The sequence below is a fragment of the Equus przewalskii genome, chromosome 10, assembly GCF_037783145.1.
Source record: "Equus przewalskii isolate Varuska chromosome 10, EquPr2, whole genome shotgun sequence".
Lineage (NCBI taxonomy): Eukaryota > Metazoa > Chordata > Mammalia > Perissodactyla > Equidae > Equus > Equus przewalskii.
Window position 1 is genome coordinate 26,124,421 of NC_091840.1, and position 17,667 is coordinate 26,142,087.

At 55.2% G+C, this 17,667-nt stretch overlaps 2 protein-coding genes across 10 annotated transcripts in view; one reads left to right on the top strand and one right to left on the bottom strand.

The window, feature by feature from the left end:
* The window catches only part of ACSF2 (acyl-CoA synthetase family member 2), a 31,257-nt gene that overhangs the window by 12,826 nt on the left and 764 nt on the right, over positions 1–17,667 (top strand). For 3 of the 8 annotated variants that reach the window (XM_070560683.1, XM_070560684.1, XM_070560690.1), the window contains exons 2-13: positions 5,293–5,488; positions 5,862–5,990; positions 6,241–6,294; positions 6,688–6,806; positions 6,915–7,080; positions 7,648–7,743; positions 7,886–8,043; positions 8,361–8,452; positions 8,738–8,814; positions 15,191–15,298; positions 16,511–16,662; positions 17,474–17,615. In XM_070560683.1, coding sequence (XP_070416784.1) covers positions 5,293–5,488; positions 5,862–5,990; positions 6,241–6,294; positions 6,688–6,806; positions 6,915–7,080; positions 7,648–7,743; positions 7,886–8,043; positions 8,361–8,452; positions 8,738–8,814; positions 15,191–15,298; positions 16,511–16,662; positions 17,474–17,615 — 1,489 coding nt within the window. The remainder of the gene's footprint in view (positions 1–5,292; positions 5,489–5,861; positions 5,991–6,240; positions 6,295–6,687; positions 6,807–6,914; positions 7,081–7,647; positions 7,744–7,885; positions 8,044–8,360; positions 8,453–8,737; positions 8,815–15,190; positions 15,299–16,510; positions 16,663–17,473; positions 17,616–17,667) is intronic. The other 5 variants (XM_070560685.1, XM_070560687.1, XM_070560686.1 and 2 more) reach the window with 3 other exon arrangements.
* On the bottom strand, positions 129–13,546 carry CHAD (chondroadherin). 2 transcript variants are annotated; one of them, XM_070560693.1, is made up of 4 exons: positions 12,233–13,537; positions 10,214–10,377; positions 9,815–9,960; positions 129–1,130 (listed from the first exon to the last, which is right to left on the bottom strand). In XM_070560693.1, exons 1-3 carry the CDS (start codon positions 13,004–13,006, stop codon positions 9,819–9,821), a joined length of 1,080 nt encoding a protein of 359 aa, XP_070416794.1. In that variant the 5' UTR covers positions 13,007–13,537; the 3' UTR covers positions 129–1,130; positions 9,815–9,818. The 2 variants fall into 2 exon arrangements, with proteins under 2 accessions (XP_070416794.1, XP_008516192.1); XM_008517970.2 differs by lacking the exon at positions 129–1,130 and adding an exon at positions 9,024–9,544 and having other exon boundaries at positions 12,233–13,546.

The window sequence follows — 17,667 nt, forward strand, 5'->3', positions numbered from 1 at the left end:
CTCAATATTTCATATAAACGGAATTATGCAATATGTGGCTTTCTGTGTCTGGCTTCTTTCACTTACCATAATGTTTTCAAGGTTCATCCGTGTTGCAGAATGTGTCAACTTAAAAATAAAACAGCAAATTATTTTACCAGCAAAATGGATTTATTTAGGAATGGCAGAGCAATTACAATTCGGGACACACAAGCTATGGCGAAACATAGGTCTGTCCCAAGGGACAAAGGGAAAGTCAGGTTTTATGAGGTTTCAGGAGGAAACTGGGCAAGCTTCCTTTGAACAAAACCTTGGAGAAGAACCAGAGCTTGAGGCTGTGGCAGCTTCTCATGGACTACAAGCAGTGGTTAGTGCCTTGTCGCTGGGGCAGGGAGAAATCTTCCTTGTTTTTCTTAAAAGCAGGAGATGAAATTCCCACATGATTAATGTCCTCCCTTGTCAAAATAATTCTCACCTTTCTTCCTGCTAGTTATGCAGCTGCAACAAGTGGTATGTGTGTCAGTTCCCCCTTCAGGCCTTCCCGATTCCATTTTAAATGAGGTTTCCTTTATTTATTTTCACAAATGTACCACTACTTAATTCCTTCGAATGGCCAAATAATATCCCATTGTATGAATATTTCACATTTTGTTTATCCATTTCTCCGCTCTGGACCTTTGGGTTGTTTTCACCTTTTGGCTATTAAATAGTGCTGCTAGAAACATTTGTGTACAAGTCTTTTTCTGAACATCTGTTTTCAATTCGTACGTACCAAAGAGTGGAATTATATGGGTTATATGGCAATTCTATGTTTAACTTATTGGAGAACTGCCAGACTGTTTTCCAAAGTGGCTGCACCATTTGACTTTCCCACCAGCAATGCACAAGTGTTCCAATTTCTCCCCATGCTCACCAATACTTGTCATTTTGGTTTTTTGATTATAGCCTTCGTAGTGGGTTTGAAGTGGCATCTCATTGTGGTTTTAATTTGCATTTCTCATACTTGTTGACCATTCGTATATCTTCTTTGGAAAAAGTGCCTATCCAAGTCCTTTGCTTATTTTTTAGTTGGATTCTTATGTGCATCATTTATGATCCATTCATTTGGTCATTCAACAGAGCACCTCTCACATTCTGGGTACTGTAAGGCACTGGGGATAAAACAGTGAACATATTAGTTGTCAAAAATGAAGTCAAGAAAATTCTTGAAAAAATTTTAAAAGTCCTTGTTTCCTGCCTTCTCTTATGAAATCAGATCTGGCAGCAGATCTGGGCCTGAAGTCTCATGTGCCAACTCCCTGAGGGCACCTGTAGGCGAGGCTGTGTTGCCTCCAGGTCCTTCACAGCTCCCACCTGGCTAGTTTAATTAGCTTAGGTCCCACCTGGAGCCTTGCGTTTTACAATGCCCAGTCCAGGTAGCTGCCGGCCTTCCCAAGTGTTTATTTTATTTACTCAGTTCTTTGAATTGAGAGCAATTGGAAAGGCTGGCTCGCCTCTACCTCCTTAAGCTTCCCACCCACATTTAAACAAACAAAAATCTTTTCCTAAAACCAAATCTCTTTCTTGTCTTTTTCAGGTTTAAAGGGGATATTTGCCACTTTGTTTAAGAATAGGAAAAGAAGTGGCTATCTTTTTTGCCCATAGCTTTTGGGGTGTGTTCAAGGAAAGAGGGGGGTAAAATCGCTTCTATTTGTGCCTGCGCTTTCAAAATGGTGGGACCTTCTTCGGTTTATGAGCAAAATGCATTGACAGGAGTTTCTGCAACCCTTCAGTCCTTTGGAGGGGGCACCTGTCTTCACCTCAACCCTGCCCTACCCTAGTCCCAGTTTCTTGGGTTCAATTAGTTAACAATTATGGACAAAATAAAACTGAGATTAGACAATCTCTGGTAATCAGATAGGGGATAAATCCACAGCCTAAAGAACAGAATTACCCGTCCCACTCCTTTCTCCCCAGAACCGGAAGCATGTGGGCAGGCATGGCTGTAACGCTGGGGGAGTTACACTGGATTCTTGCTCGGCTATTTACCAGCTGGGCAGTCTGCTTGGTCTCTTTGCACTCCCATTTCTGTACCTGTAGACTTCATAATTCGCACTTGTATTTTTTAGGATTAGCTTAGTGTGTATCAGAGAACCCCATTCTCACTGTGGTTTAAAGGAGATGGAAGTTTCTTTTCCTGGAAGACAGCCAGTCTGTGGCTGACATGGCACATCCTGCTGTCAGGCTCCAGGCTCCTCTGTCATGTTGCTCTGTGGTGCCCAAGCTTACTATGTGGCCTAAGATGGCTGCCGTTCTTTTCCTGTCACAGGTAGCATTCCAGCCACTGGGAAGGGAAAAGAAAAGATGCCTTTTCCCCTTAAGTATTCTCAGAAGTTGCACACAGTACCTCTCTTTAAATCCCATTAGCCAGAACTACACCTTTGGGCCAGACCACCTGCTGGGAAGCTTGGAAATGTGTTCTCTATTCCACGTGGCCACGGCCAGCTAAACATGAGGGTGTATTATTAAGGAAGAAGGGGCATTTGGGGGTCTCTGTCACAGCACCTATCAGAGCTCCTATGACGATAAAGCAGAGAACACACATGACCATTGAACTGGATTTTGGGGGGTGGGGGTGCGTAAATAAACCTGTTAATTGCCAGCTAGACTTTGCAAGAGGTCACTTGTCCGGTCTGAAAACCATGGTGAGTGAGTAGAAAACCAGGTTCAACCAAATAGGGCTCCAGGTCATTGTGAGAATAGGAGGATGCCTGTTGTGAGGCAAAACCACCCATCCTTAATGCTTTATTGACAACAAAACCATTAAACTGGCCGAGATTTGCATTTTGCTGCCTCCTAATCCAGATGCTGGGCTGTAGGAGGTGGCCCGCCAGGCCTTCAAGGGCCCTGGTTATCCACTATGTGGACAATGTAGGTGTAGTCAGTATTCACCGGTTGTAAGTAACAGAAACCCAACTCAAGCTGGCTTTTGACAGTGACAAGTCCAGAGGTAGGTAGACTTAGTGTGTGGCAGGGTCCAGAGATTCAACAACCTCAAGATTAAGTCTGTCACTGTGTCTTCCTGTTTTTGTCTCTCCATCTCTCCCTCCTGCCCTCTGCATTGGCTTTCTTCTCCACATGCTTGCTCTTGCAACTGTCAGTTTGGCAAACCCAAAGGAAAGAGCTTATTGTTTCTCAGTGGGCAAGAATGGATCCCTCTACGGTACGTCTGTGAGGCAGGGATTTAGGGACACAACCTCTCTTGAGGGATGTCATGGTGACCACGGGGAACTACCTCATCAGTTCCTTAGGTTTGTCATCCGATGGATAGCAGGGAGCGGGGGCTCACAGGACCTTAGGGCCTTGTGGTTCTTGGCTGCTTTCTGTCCCAGCACACCTGCAGGTGCCACTGGGCTTAGGTGGCTCCCTGCAACCCTTCAAGAAGATTGCCCAGGTCATTTAATAACATCTCCTTGAGAATAACCACTGATCCAGTCCCCAAACTTTATAGGTAGGGCAGCTGCGGCCTAGAGAGGAGAAGCCCTGTGTCTTAGCTTGGATTTCCCCCAGAACAAGGACTTAGGTGCGGGTGGTTTATTTGCGATCCTAGGAAACGAGAGTGGGGAAAGGAGACAGGAAGAGAAGCCCATAGAGGGTGTGTTATTGAAGTCGTCGCCCAGGCAACCAGGTTTTACCCACCAGGGTAAACCTTCTGATGGTACCACCATCTGAGAAGGGACAGATGCCTCCCAGAACTGTCCAGCTTAAGAAGGGGAGACTTGAGGAAGTCCCTGAGCACACGGACCCCCAAGGAGCTGTCCCAGCAGCTGAAACCAGGGATGCGCTGAGGAGACGTGACATGGGACACCAAAGGTGTCTGCAAGAGTCACTTACCCAGCCAGCAGCACACTGGGATGAGACCTCAGACCCCCAACCCCAGCCTAGTGCTCGCTCCTCCCCGCAGAGCTTCAGCTCTGTGACTCATCTCTGCCTTCCCTGCCTCCGGCCGAGTCAAAGTCAGGGCAGCCTCCCCGTGAGCCCGCATCATCACTCACCCTCCCGTGAGGTGGCAGTGGTCTCCTCTCCCATTTACAGGCAAACACAGTTTTGCTCCCTCCTGCCTTGATCTTCCCAATAATTCTCCCCATCAAGTCAGAGGCAGTCAATCAACAAAAGATAGATAGACGTGGTCTTTTTAGCACAGCAGCTGCAGAACTGAATCACCGGGATTGGCCCTCGGGCCCACACCACCTAGTGGTGCCCTGGAAGTCCTGGATCCTGGAGCATGCTCTCTGATGGGAACAGGATCTGAGACCTGTTACAGTCCCAACTAGGCCTGGGTGAGAGCCCAGCACTGTTACCCAGGTGGGCAAGTGAGCACATGTAGGCTTAAGTGTGTGATACTTGGACTTCCGGGTGCCTTTTTTTTCTTTTTTTTTTTTTGAGGAAGATTAGCCCTGAGCTAACTACTGCTGATCCTCCTCTTTTTGCTGAGGAAGACTGGCCCTGAGCTAACATCCATGCCCATCTTCCTCTACTTTATACATGGGGCGCCTACCACAGCATGGCTTGCCAAGCGGTGCCATGTCCACACCCAGGATCCAAACTGGCAAGCCTCGGGCCGCCCAGAAGCAGAACATGTGAACTTAACCGCTGCGCCACAGGGCCAGCCCCTATTTTTGTTTTTTTAATGATTAATAGACTTTATTTTTTTTTAGTACAGTTTTAGAGTTACAGAATAACTGAGCAGATTGTACATACAGTTCCACCCCACCCCACGCACGGTTTCGCCTATTATTAACATCTTGCAATAGTGTGACACATCTGTTACAATTAGTGAACTGGTACTGATACATTCTTATTGACCCTGGTCCCTAGTTGACGTTAAGGTTTAGTCCTTGTTTTGGACTATTCTATGGGTTTTGACAAATACCCAGGGGCCTTTTCATCAGGAGTGAGCAGTGACCAGGATGAGGCCATTCCTAGCCCTCTTAGGCCACCTCTCTGCTTAGTCAAAGCAGCATGATTTCCCTCAGTTTCCCTTTCCAGGCCCCAGGCTGCTGGCACTGAGCAGAAACTGGGGAGTCGGTTGGGCAAAGAACCTTCTCTCAGAGTAAAGACAGGAAGTCAGCCTCGGGGTTTGGATCCCCCAAAGGTCAAGCAGCCCCTAAGTTAAATGGCCATGGTTCCTGGGGATAGGGTGGGGTCGGAGAGTTATCCTGAATGGTCCCTAACACGTTGTAAGCAGCCTCCCTCCCAGCTGGGTGTGCCAGGCTCTTGGTGCCAGGGAGGCCTGGCCTGGTGCAATCAAGCCCAGAGTCCCTCTCCCTGTAGTTCCAGAGAGGTGGATGGCACCGCCCCCCTGCCCGTTGGTGGCTGCAGCTACATCCAGGGCCACACTGGATTGCATCTTATCAACAAGACTGTGGGGCAGTGCCTGGATGCCACAGTACAGAAGATCCCGGACCGAGAGGCCTTGGTCGTCCTCCATGAAAATGTCCGGTTGACCTTTGCCCAGCTCAAGGAGGAGGTGGGTCCTGACCTTGAACCCTCAAAGTGAGCAGGTGCTAGCTCCCAGGCTGCCTTGGCTGGGTGGAGCCAGAAGAGCAGCACCTGGCTGTGGGGCGGGGTGCTGTGGCTGCCTGAGAACCCCAAGGGATGTCAGGAGAAGGGGACAGGACTGAGGCAGAAGTGGCCTGGATACCGTCTGCATCAGTCACTCCTTGGACATTTGTTAACTATTCAATTTCCCAGGCCCCGCTCCTGAGGCCTGGGAATCTGCCTGTCCCTTGCTCCCAGGTGGTTCAGATGTGAACCCCTGGTCCAAGGGCTGAGGTGGGAGTCATGGGCTCCTTCCTGCTCGCCCACATCTCATCCCTTTGTGCCCCATTGGTTTATATCAGGTGGACAAAGCTGCTTCTGGGCTCCTGAGTATCGGCCTCTGCAAGGGTGACCGGCTGGGCATGTGGGGACCCAACTCCTATGCGTGGGTGCTCATGCAGCTGGCCTCGGCCCAGGCGGGCATCATTCTGGTGAGGAGGGGCTTGCCTGGCACAGCTGGGTATATGGAGAGGGCATCATTCAAGGGGAGCCCCCTGGCCCCTTGGCCTCAGAACCAAACCAGTGCCTGACTGATTTCAGATCAGGTCGTGTTTTCTCCTGGAGACTACCAAGGAGGCCCAGAGGTGGAAGGTGCTGCCTCTGTGCCTCCTGAGGGTGGAGGGGCAGCGAGAGGGACAGGGTCTGCCCAGGACACTGACATACTCTTGCTGTCTTCACCAGGTGTCTGTGAACCCAGCCTACCAGGCTAGGGAGCTGGAGTATGCCCTCAAGAAGGTAGGACCTGCTCCTGGGGGAGGGGCCCAACTGGTGCCTGGCTCAGGGGGCGTCTGGTTGTCACTGAGGTCTGACAGGGGGTGGGGAGGGCATGCACAGGTGGTGACCCCCAGAGTCTGTACCTTCCTCAGGCTGTGGGTGGGTGGGAGGAGGGGGTAGTCGGGCAGACACAAGGCTGGTCTGTGTGTTGGGGGTGGCCTGTGTGTATGTGTGTATGTCCTGGGGGTGGTGCATGTGAGTTGGCGTGTGTGTGTTAGAGGGTAGCGCATGTGTGTGTCAGGGTAGTGGTGCATGTGTATGAGAGAGAGCAACTGTTAGTGTGGACTCCACCAGATCCCCAGTCCGGGCTTCGTGCTAACTGTGGGGGTGGGGGTGGGGGCTCTCCTTCCACAGGTGGGCTGCAAAGCCCTTGTGTTCCCCAAGCAATTCAAGACCCAGCAATACTACAACATCCTGAAGCAGATCTGTCCAGAGTTGGAGAAGGCCCAGCCAGGGGCCTTGAAGAGTCAGAGGTGGGGTGCCCCGGGCCCCTTCATCCCCTACCCACCCCCAGGGATGAGGCTGGTGTCTCCCCGAGCCTTCCTTCAGCCCCTGACTCTTACCATCTTCCCTACCCCCAGGCTTCCAGATCTGACCACAGTCATCTTAGTGGATGCCTCTCTGCCAGGGACCCTGCTCCTGGATGACGTGATAGCAGCTGGCAATACAGAGCAGCATCTGGCCCACCTCCAGCACACCCAGAAGTTCCTGTCCTGCCATGACCCCATCAACATCCAGTTCACCTCGGTAGGGCAGAGGTCTCTGGGCCGCAAGCCCAGGTGGCATACTAACCTGCTAACCCCTGCCTGCCTCTATGACCCTTCCTTGAGCAGAGGCGGTCAGGCACGCAGACACTCTTCTCCTGGGGCCAGCCCTAGCTGTCCTCTCTGCCCTGGAAAACATCAGCAACTGGTGTCCTTGTCACTTGTCCCCCTCCCCGGGCCCTCCTGTCCCCATCCCAGGGGCAGATGCACTATGCCACCGCAGGTCAGAGCTGGTAGAGCCTGCCCCTCATTTAGCAGAGGGTGAAACTGAAACCCAGAGAGGAAATCTTCTGGTGGGCCACAGAGTTCTCTGAGCCACTTTATGAGTAGCATGAGGACAGAGGCCTTATCCTCCACGTTTCTGGATCCTAACACTTGGCACCGTGCAGGCACATGGTAAACCTTTGTGAATATGTCTTGACCGACTGAATGGATCTAGGGCAACAGTCCCAGTCTCCTGACTCCCAGGCTAGTACTCTTCCATGCAGTGGCCCAGGGTAGGAAGGAGATGGGGAGAAGGAGGCCAAGTATCACCTGCTTGTCTTATCAGGGGACGACAGGCAGCCCCAAGGGGGCCACCCTCTCCCACCACAACATTGTCAACAACGCCAACATGATAGGGGAGCGCCTCAGACTGCCCCTGAAGGTGAGGGGGTGATGGTCCAGGCCGAGGCTTACTGGCACCTGCAGGGCTCGGGGGCTTGCTGGGCTTCCCCTGCTGGCGAGAGGAACTGGCTGCTGGGGCTTCTAGCTCCAGGATAGAACCAGATTCCTGCCTCCACCTCCAGATGCCGAAGGAGTTGCGGATGGTCCTGCCCACCCCCCTGTACCACTGCCTGGGTTCTGTAGGGGGCACAATGGTGAGCATGACGCATGGTATCACCCTCATCCTGCCCTCTCCAAGCTTTGATGGCAAGAAGGCGCTGGAGGCCATCAGCAGAGAGAGGTGGGCATCAGTAGGCAGCCACCCGTGGGCTACTGAAACCCTCCTGTTCCTCACTCATGGACCCTCATCCCTTTCCAAGATCTCTCCTCCCTCCAGCCAGGAGAAATGGAAACATGGAAATGGAGAAATGGAGACAGGGGTAGTGGGGGACCCCCGGGAGAGGACCAGTTCCTGCTTCCAAAGAGCTTCTCCTGCCTGTTGCCCCCCAGTTGCAGCCTTGGTCCTGACTCAGGTTCAGGGTGGGATGGGGGAGAAGAAAGAGTTACCTTCCACTTCTAAGCCTGATTTTGAGATGTGCTCCCCCCACCCCAATACAGAGGCTCCTTCCTGTATGGCACCCCCACAATGTTTGTGGACATTCTGAACCAGCCAGACTTCTCCAGTTACGACATCTCGGCCATGCTTGGAGGTGGGATGGGGCAAGGGTGGCCAGGCCAGGATTGGCCTGGGTGAGCTAGATATGCACCCAATCTTTTATTTAGAGGGCAAGAAGGTCACTGTAGAAATGTGGGTGGGAGGGAGGCAAATCCCCAGTGTCCCTGAACACTAGCCCAAGGCCAGCTGCCAGGTGTAGAAACAGGTCCTGGGTCAGTTGGAGAGAAGGGAATGTTCTTCCCCAGAAAGGGTTGTAAGGGAAGGGGGGCCATTGGGCCTGGAGAAGCGGGGAGCCGTGTCAGCCCTCTCTCTGATTCAGGTGTAATTGCTGGGTCCCCTGCACCCCCAGAGCTGATCCGAGCCATCATCAACAAGCTGAACATGAAGGAGCTGGTGGTGAGTGGAGGCTGGGACTGGGGCTAGGGCTGTGGGTGGGCGGTAGCCCAGGCTTGGGGTGGGGACAGATTGGCGGGAGTAGGGGTGAGCCTAGGCTACCTCTCCAAGAAGACCCTCTCAGCTAGCCCTCATTCCAGAAAGCAGATGTGAGAAAATGCAGTCTGACCTCTTCAGTAGCTGGCGAGTCATGGAGATAGGGGACAAGGAAGTAAATATCATACATACATATATTTATATTTATAGACATCTGGGGAAGAAATGCAGCATGGGAGGCTATGCAGCAAAGCACCGGTGTCCTGCTAGAGTGTCCTGGCAGGTGGGGGCTGGCGGAGTTGGGAGATGGGCTTAAGACCCATTCTGGGAGCAAGGGTGGGGCAAGGATCTGATGTTTCCAAATAGCAGGGAAAGGGGGGCAGAGGGAAGGAGGATTCTGGAAGGTTGGCCATCCTGATGACCACCGTATTCTGGTTCTGAAGGACTTGGGGGTCTCAGCAACAGCTTCTCTGAGAGCAGCCATGGTGGTGGGGCCAGGTGTGATGGCGCTCTCCACGGCAGGTGGAAGTGGGCTCATGGTGGAGTGCCCGACTCCCCCTGCCAGGACCATCTAGGTGTGGACAGCTCTGTGCATCAGCAGAGGCTGTGGGGAGAAGGTGTGGGTGAGAGGTGGGAGGGTCAGTAGTTTCTCCAGCAGAAGACAGAGGCCAGTCACCAGGACTGGCTGGGTCAGGACCTGCGGTAAGGCAAGGATCAGTGTCAGGACTCCAGCAACTCAGATGATCAGTGTCAGGACTTCAGCAACCCAGGAGTGCTTGGAGAGAATGGTAGGAGTCCTGGGCAGTATCATTTTTTCCTTTAGAGGGGAATCCCAGTCCTCCCCTCCTCTCGCTGCAAAAATGGAGGGTCCACATGCCCCTCTGTGGGAAGGGAGTATCCTGGGACACCCGCCTCACTTGCCAGAATCTCCAGAAGGGAATGGGAAACCTGCCCGCCCGGCCCTCACCTGTTTAATGGCGGCCGGCTTTCTTGGACCTCTTAGTAGGGAACTTGCAGCCTCGGAAGGCGTCGGTGTCACGAATGTGCTGGCCCCTGAACTTGGCCGGTGAGGCGCAAGTGGCATCAGGGCGGGAAGTCTTGGCTTCCAGCCACCTAGAGAGACAGAAAGTTGCTGGGGTTGGGGAAGAAATGTGGGAGTGCTGGGGGAAGGGACAGTGAGCCCTGGGCCAGGATCAATGTGGCTCTCAGAATAGCCTGGAGCCAACATCCTCATTTTACAACGGGGAAACTCCCAGGAGACACCCATTAGGTAGCAGATCTAGGACACATGCCCAAGATATCTTAGTGCAGGACCAGTGTATCTCCACTTCACCAAATGCGGGTGGATTCTGGGGGTGGCTCTCACCTCCGGAGGCCCCGAAGCTGGCAAGTACACTTCCAGGGGTTGTTGGTGAGGGTGAGGGTCTCCAGGCTGTCAAAGGGGAAGTTGGAGGGCAGCTGGTTCAGGCGGTTGTTCTCCAGATGGACATGTTTCAGCGTGGTCACACCCAGGAAGGCGCCGTCGGAGAACTGAGGGGCAAGGTGGATATGAATGAGCACCCCAGCCTCTCCCAGCTCTGTGGCTCAGGAGGGGCAGGGTCCTTCCCTAGACATAAGCAATGGTACCTTGAGGAGTTTCACACGGTGACTAAGTTGTCTCAGATGATCTAATCCATACAACCACCTTTTGAGATAGGTAGTGTTATTTCCGAAATGCAGACAGGGAAAAAAAAAGTTCAGTCCCTTGCCCAGGGTCACACTAGCAAGTAAACAGTAGCTGCAGGACCACACCCAGCTCCTCTTCTCCTGGCACCATGCTCCCTATACAAACACTGGGACTGGAGTGGCAGCCAGAGTTTGGCCCCAACGGCCCAAGCTGGCACACAGTGAAGCTGGTCAGTGTTTGGCGGGATGGGCAGTGGGCCCAGGCTCCCCACAGACCCAGGGTCCTGGGACTTCCCCCAGCTGTGTCCTCACTGCTCCCTCACTGCCTGCCAGACACTATTTGTGGAGTGTCCTTGGTGGAGCCTTTGGCCAGGTTGTGCGGCTACAGAGGAAATGTTCTATTGGTGCCCATGTCTTGGCCTAGGCAGCACAGTTCCTGCCTGGCCTCCCCTGCCCCAGATCAACCCCTGCTGCCCACTGAAAAGCCACTGTGGCACTGGTGGCCCACAAGGGACTCTGACTTCAGCTGGGGAGGGGCCAGGGATGAAGAAGGGCAGGCTCAGGTGGGCTCCATCCACCCAGACAAAGGTTGGCTGCCATCCAGGTATGATTCCACCCTCATCTCCATGCCTGTGGCCCAGGGAGGGTGTGAAGTTCCCTGGTAACCAGGCTATTCTGATGACGTGGCTTCTCCACCTTGCCCTGGTCCCCGCCCAAACCGCCTGGCTGAAACCCCTATACCAGAAAGAGTTTCCAGTCCCAAGGAGGGATTCTGCCCCGACCCAAGGCAGTCCCACCTGGCCAGATGCTAGGCATCACTGGGGAGGAAGGACTGAGCAAGGATGCAGCCAAGAGATGGGTCTGGCAGCTGGAGTGCGCAAAGGGCACTCAGTGGTCTGGGGCACAGTGAGGCAGAGCCAGTCTTCCCTGTAGGGAGATACCCGGGGTCCTGCACCAAAGACTGACAATGGTGCGTGGCTCTTTCCTTTGCACCTTCACAAAGCTCATGGGTGCCATGCCTGCAACCTGGGGGAGCCCCTGGTCCCTGGTCCCCATTCAGTTGAAATGGACTCATAATGCAGTGGAATGTGTGTGTTTGTCTGGACTGACTGGGGGTGGGGGAGTTGCATCAACCAGGGCCTCTGGGGGGTGTGGAGGAGGTCTTCCTTAGGTATTTGTTCCCCCCTCACTTCCCAGCCCCCACCCCACCTTAGCACACATGCACACCCCTACTAGGAACAGGGTCTCTTTGTGGGCCTGATTCGCCCAGCTCCTCTGGAAGGCTCCTCAATAAACAAAACTTCCTTTATGGAGTGGTAGGTTGACTGGAGACAGGAAAAACACAGCAGAGGAGGGGCGGAAGGCCCAACAGGAAGAGGTGGCTGCTACCCACAGCGGGGGGTGGGGGGGATGGGGGGGTTGGGAGTGCCGGAGATGCCTCCTAGGGGACATTGGTGGGGCCAGGGCAGCCCCAGCTCTGTTTATAAGTAGGAATCCTAGGAGGGCAGTGGCTGAGACAAGGGACAGGGGCTACAGGGTTTATGGTGGGGATGTGATATGATGAGGGACAGAGGTGGCACTGCTCCTCACCCTGGAGACAGCCAGAGAGACAGAGGCAATTTTAGGGGAGAGGGGATGGTGCCCAGCTGTGGCCCTGGATCCCTGGGCCTCCAGGCAGAGGAGCTGCAGCCAGAGCAGAGCTCTGCAGCCAGGAGCTCACCTTCTCCAGGTTGGTATTGTCCAGCCAGAGGGTCTCCAGGTATCTGCCGAAGGACTGGAAGGCGTTGTCAGGAATGCTTTTCAGGGGGTTGTGGGACAGCTTCAGCTCCTCCACCACCCGCAGCTTGCTCAGAGCAGCTGAGGGGTAGCTGGACAGCTGGTTCCTATCCAGGTGGAACTTGGCGAGGTTCTCCACATCGTCCAGAGCGCCAGGCTGCAGGGAACTGAGTGCATTTTCCGACAGGTAGAGCCAGCGCAGATCCTTGGCGCCCTGGAAGGCGCCTGCGCGCAGCTCACGGATCTTGTTGTTGTTGAGCTGCAGGATGAAGAGGTTGACCAGTGGGGAGAGCAGCCCCCGGGGCAGCTCAGTCACCTTGTTGTGGTCCAGGTAGAGGTAGGTGAGCTCGGTCAGGTCGTCAAAGGCGCCGGCGCGCAGCACACGGATGTCGTTGTGGGACAGGTATAGGTAGATGAGCTGCTTGAGGCCACGGAAGGCGCCGGAGGCCACCTCGCGGATCTGGCAGTGCTGCAGGTGCAGCGACACGAGGTTCGGCATGGCCCGAAACGAGTTGGCAGCCAGCACCGGGAAGTTGTTACGCTGTAGGTTGAGCAGCTTGGTCTTCTCTGACACCTTGGGGATCTTCTGCAGCCCCACCTTGTCGCAGATGACATGCTGCAGGTCGCCGTGGCAGTGGCAGTTCTGGGGGCAGGCGGCCAGCGCCGGCAGCAGACCGGCCAGAAGGCCGAGGCTGAGCAAGAGCATCGGGCGAGCCATGGCCGAGACGCCTGGGGCCGGGGCTGGGGGCAGCGGCGACGGCGGGGCGCGGGCGGCGGCAAGTCCTCGGCGCTCGGGTCTCCCGCCCTATTTATACGGTGGCCCTGACCGCAGCCGGCAGCCGGAGCCAGCTTCTACGTGGAGCATCGAGGGCACCCGGCTTAACTCCCTCCCGCCCAGAGATGCGCCCCCGCCCTGGACGGGGAGGGGGGCGGGGCCCTTCCCCCAGCGTGCGACCCTGCAGGCTGGGACCATGGCCCCCAAACCCGTCCCCCAGCCCTGGCTCCCCTCCTCCCTGCTCTCAGATCCTGCTAGCTCCCGACCCCCACCTCCTTTCCTCGCGCTTTTCTGGGATGGGGGGATGGGTGTGTCTAGAGCCCCAAGTTTACACCGGAGAGAGGGAGGCGTCCCTGAACTTATTTGTTTGCTCAAGTTTGAGCCTCCACACCACCGCCAGTCACACCGGGCCCGGTGCCCTGGGCCCGGGGAGGGAGGAAGCGGGCCCGGACAGCCGGACGCACGTCTCGCCGCGGTCTGCCGGCCGGCGGCGCTTTTAATGGGGCGCTTGTGCAGCGCCGGCCGAGCGTGAGGGCCGCTCGGGCTCCCCCTGCCGGCAGGCTGGAGACTTGCCGCTGGCCGCTCGCTCGCAGCCCAGGGCTTGAGTTTCTGTCCCCTGCACTCCTGTCCCCTTTTTCCACGACTGAGGGCTCACCAGAAAGTGGGAACTGAGGGTGGGCGTGGGGGTGACCCACAGGACTCGTAAACACACCTGAAGACCACAGGCACGGAGTCAGGGCGACGGAACAAGCACAATGGCACCACCTTCCCGCGCTCCTCAATCTCCCTAAAATATCCCCATCTCCTCACCTCCACCCTCAGTGGTCAGGACCTGCCCCTGAGGGGTCTCTCAGGGTGGCGGCCAGAGTGGCGCCAAGGTGTACTTGGAAGAGGCCACACCTGGGCAATGGCCCCAGGACTATGAGGGCGGGTGAGTTGGGCCTAGTCTTGGCTACAAGGGACCAGCTCTGGACAGCTGGGGCTGCCAGACCCTGGGTCCTGTGGGCAGCCCTGCCCCAGCCGACCAGGTCTCTGTGCGTCCACTTGCCAGCCCCGGTGCCCGGATTCCTGTGGAAAGGGGAGGGTGGGCAGGCAAGGTCTCAGCTCTGGCCCCAGAGTGAGCTCTGGGCTGCCTGGTAGGGGTTGTTGTCTGTGTTGGAGAGCGGGGGGGAGGAAGGGACCTTAGATCTCGCCAGACCCCAGCTGTGCCTAAGCTGGGCCAGCTAGTACGGAGAAAATTGGGGGTGGTGGGGGTGTAGGACAGACAAAGGTCTGGTGTCCTTGCTGACCGAAGGAACCTAGAATACAGGGTAGCTAGTCCCTCTCTTAGTTCCGTTTCACCACTCGCCTCTAGACGGGGGTCATAGTTGGCCCACAACATTCCCTGATGGTATTTAGGCTCCTCCAAGGCTGGCTTCTGGTTTTCTGTTGTTCAGGATGTTCCAACCACTAGAAGTGTGGGGAGGTGGGGGGTGCCACTGACTTTTTAAATTCCAGCTTTGGCTCTATTTTTATTTTGATGGAAAGAAATTTACAGGAAAGTCTCCAGAGCTTGGGGGGCACTCACCCCAAGGCCAGGCACTTGTCCCAGGTTTTGTGTAGGTGGGGCAGGGTAGGCGTGGGTGGGTGTGTCCGTGCAGCTCCCAGCTGGGCCAAGGCGGGCTGGCTTTCTCATCAAGTTTATGGGACCTTGGGCTTGGAAGGGAGGGGCAGGGGGTGTTGTGGCTTTAAATCAGGAAGGGGCCGGGATTGGGGCTAAGGCAGCCTGGGGGAGAAGGAGAGAAGGCTGGAGCATTGGTAACGCTGGGAGCCACAGGTTCGAGCCTCAGGTTCGGGCTTGGGGCTGCTCCAGGGAAGCAGGGAGACTGAGAGAGCCCTGGATGGAAGAGAATGGCTTCCCTGCTTTCAGTTTATCTCAGACCTGGGGCCCCTGCTAGCTGAGCTAGTCTACTCACCTTCCCAACACCTCTGCCTCCTGACCCCTGACCTCTGCTGATTATGCCTCTTTTCCCACCATTCAGCTGCCTTCAACTTTCCCCTGACTTCTTTCCCATTCCCCGAGGGGAGCTCGCCCCATCCCTCTGCAGTCCCCGCACGCCCTCCATACACCCTTTCCGGACCCTCTAGGTGGCTTACGGAACCACAGAGAACAGTCCCGTGACCTTTATGAACTTTGCTGAGGACACTGTGCAGGAGAAGGCAGAAAGTGTGGGCCGAGTGATGCCTCACACAGAGGTGAGCCCCAGACCCTACCCACCACTCAGCTGGGGGGGCACCCTCGCTCCCCAGGACTCTTATGGGACATTTCTTGCTTTCAATTAAAGATCCAAACAGCTCACTCTAGATGCTGAGGGACCCACCGCAGCAGGGTCTGCCTTGGCCTGGGTCTTTCTCTGTGGACCGAGGCCTGAGAGGGGAAAAGCTGGAGCAGCGGCCTTGAGCAGCTGCCAGCTGAACTTCTCTGCAGCCTCCCTTCCTGTCTGAGGTGTGTTTTTGCCAAGCCCCACTGTCTGTTTCGGGGCAGCCAGGACAGCCTCAAAGAGGAGCCAGAGCACAGAGATTTTTCCTACACAGCTCTTTCTCTCCCATAGCCACCGACCCCCCTCCACCTCTCACTCCAGCAAAATTCCTCTTTTTGCTTGGCATAAACAATTTCCCAAGCAGCCTGTCCCTTTGGGGGTCCCTTGCACCTTGAAGGCGGACCCAGAGCATCCCTCACAAATTCCCAGCCATGACTCCCTTGCTGCTCCAACACTCCTACACCTGGTTCCCCTGCCACTGTGTCACTGCCATTGTGCCCAAGCCGCTGCTTCCCCAGGGGCTAACTGCCATCCCGTTGCACATCTCTCCTGCCCTCCTCCCCGGAGGGGGTGTGCAGTGACGTTAGCTCCCTCTCCTGTGTCTACGGCCTCACTGCCACTCAGCGGGATGCCATACTTGTCCCCATTTCACAGAGGCAGACACTGAGGCACACAGGCTAAGCTTTCCTCGCGCATTGGCTGCAGCTGATTTGTTTACAGGCTTTCAGACTCTGCCTCTTGGTCACGGCTCCCGTTCACAGGGCTCTGCCATGCCACCCTCTTTGACTTCTTTATTTGCTGCTTAATGGGAAGTAAGAAGAGACTCCCTTCCTTCTGCATAGTTTGTAATTCCTCAGCTGGCCTGGCCCTCCACAGGCCCTCCTCTCTGTGGCAGCTCCTGCCCACTCCGTTTCCTCAGCTCCTCCAGGCCTTGGCTTTGACCGTTCTTTCGTGCCCAGCTCAGGTGTCTGGCTGGTGATGGATCTACTCCAGCTTTTGTCTCCCTTCCCTGGATTGGAATGGCCAGAGCCGGGAGCCTCATTACTCGGGGGAGGGAAGGTGAAGTTCTCCTCATTCCTGAGGGCCCCCCTCCCCCATCCTGAAGTGAGAGGGTGGGAGGTCCCGGCCTGAAGCTGCCCGGTTCCAGGCCCAGATCGTGAACACGGAGACGGGGACACTGACAAAGCTGAATACACCAGGAGAGCTGTGGATCCGAGGATACTGCGTCATGCTGGGCTACTGGGGTGATCCCCAGAAGACCGTGGAAGCAGTTGGACAGGACAAGTGGTATCGGACAGGGTGAGAAGGGCAGAGGGTTTGGCTGCTGAGGGGAGGCAGGCTGGTGGTCCTGAGGCTGAACTGGGAACATTCAACTAGAACAGGGAGATCATGTGTGTCAGGATGGCCGCCTCACATCTCGGGAGACTTAATTTCCGAAATGTGTAAAATGGGGATGGTCATGCTCTCCACATAGGGCTCCTGGGAGGATCAAATGCAGTGCAGATGAGAGGGCCCAGGACAGTGCATTACACCCACGTCCGTGAAATAGGAGCCAAGATTCACTCATTTGGTGGTGAAACAAATTCTTGTTAAGCACCTCGCAGGTGCTGGCACTATTCTAGACACGGGTGGCCCAGTGGAAGGCAAGATGAAAAGGGTCTTCCTCTAACTTCCCACACGTCTGGTGGAGGGAGACAGATACAAACAAGAAAATTTCAGACACTGATGAACACCATGAAGAAAGTAAAATAGGCTCATGGGAGAGAAGGTGGCTGTGGTGGGGAGAGGAGCTTCTCTCAGACTGGTTGATCAGAGAAGGCCTCCTTAAGGTGGAAACATTTGAGCCAAGACCTGAATGGTGAAAAAGAAGCTAGCCTTGAAAAGCATATATGTAGATAGGTTTAGAGAGAGAGAGGATGTGTTATAGGTATTGGTGTATTTGTTTTTGTCTGTCTCCTCCACTAGACTGTGAGTTCCAGGGTATGTCTTGTTCATGCTGTGTCCCCCAGGGTCTAGAGCAGTGCAAGACACAGAGTAGGTTTGATGAATGAGCAAGCCAGCCAGCTGGATGAGGCAGAGGTGGGAGGCCATTCCCGGGCTTTCCTTGCAGAGACATCGCCACGATGGATGAAAAGGGCTTCTGCAAGATCGTGGGCCGCTCCAAGGATATGATCATCCGGGGCGGCGAGAACATCTACCCTGCGGAGCTGGAAGACTTCTTTCACACACACCCGAAGGTGCAGGAAGTGCAGGTGAGCACCCAGCCCAGGGGAGAGCCCAGGAGTAGGAAACATGGATGCGGAT

Excerpts from the sequence above, each read along its gene's own strand:
- CHAD (XM_070560693.1), bottom strand. The coding sequence starts at position 13,006 with ATGGCTCGCCCGATGCTCTTGCTCAGCCTCGGCCTTCTGGCCGGTCTG. Across the intron at positions 10,378-12,232 it reads ACAATACCAACCTGGAGAAG|TTCTCCGACGGCGCCTTCCT; the intron begins GTGAGCTCCTGG and ends CTTGCCCCTCAG. Across the intron at positions 9,961-10,213 it reads CAGCTTCGGGGCCTCCGGAG|GTGGCTGGAAGCCAAGACTT; the intron begins GTGAGAGCCACC and ends CTGTCTCTCTAG.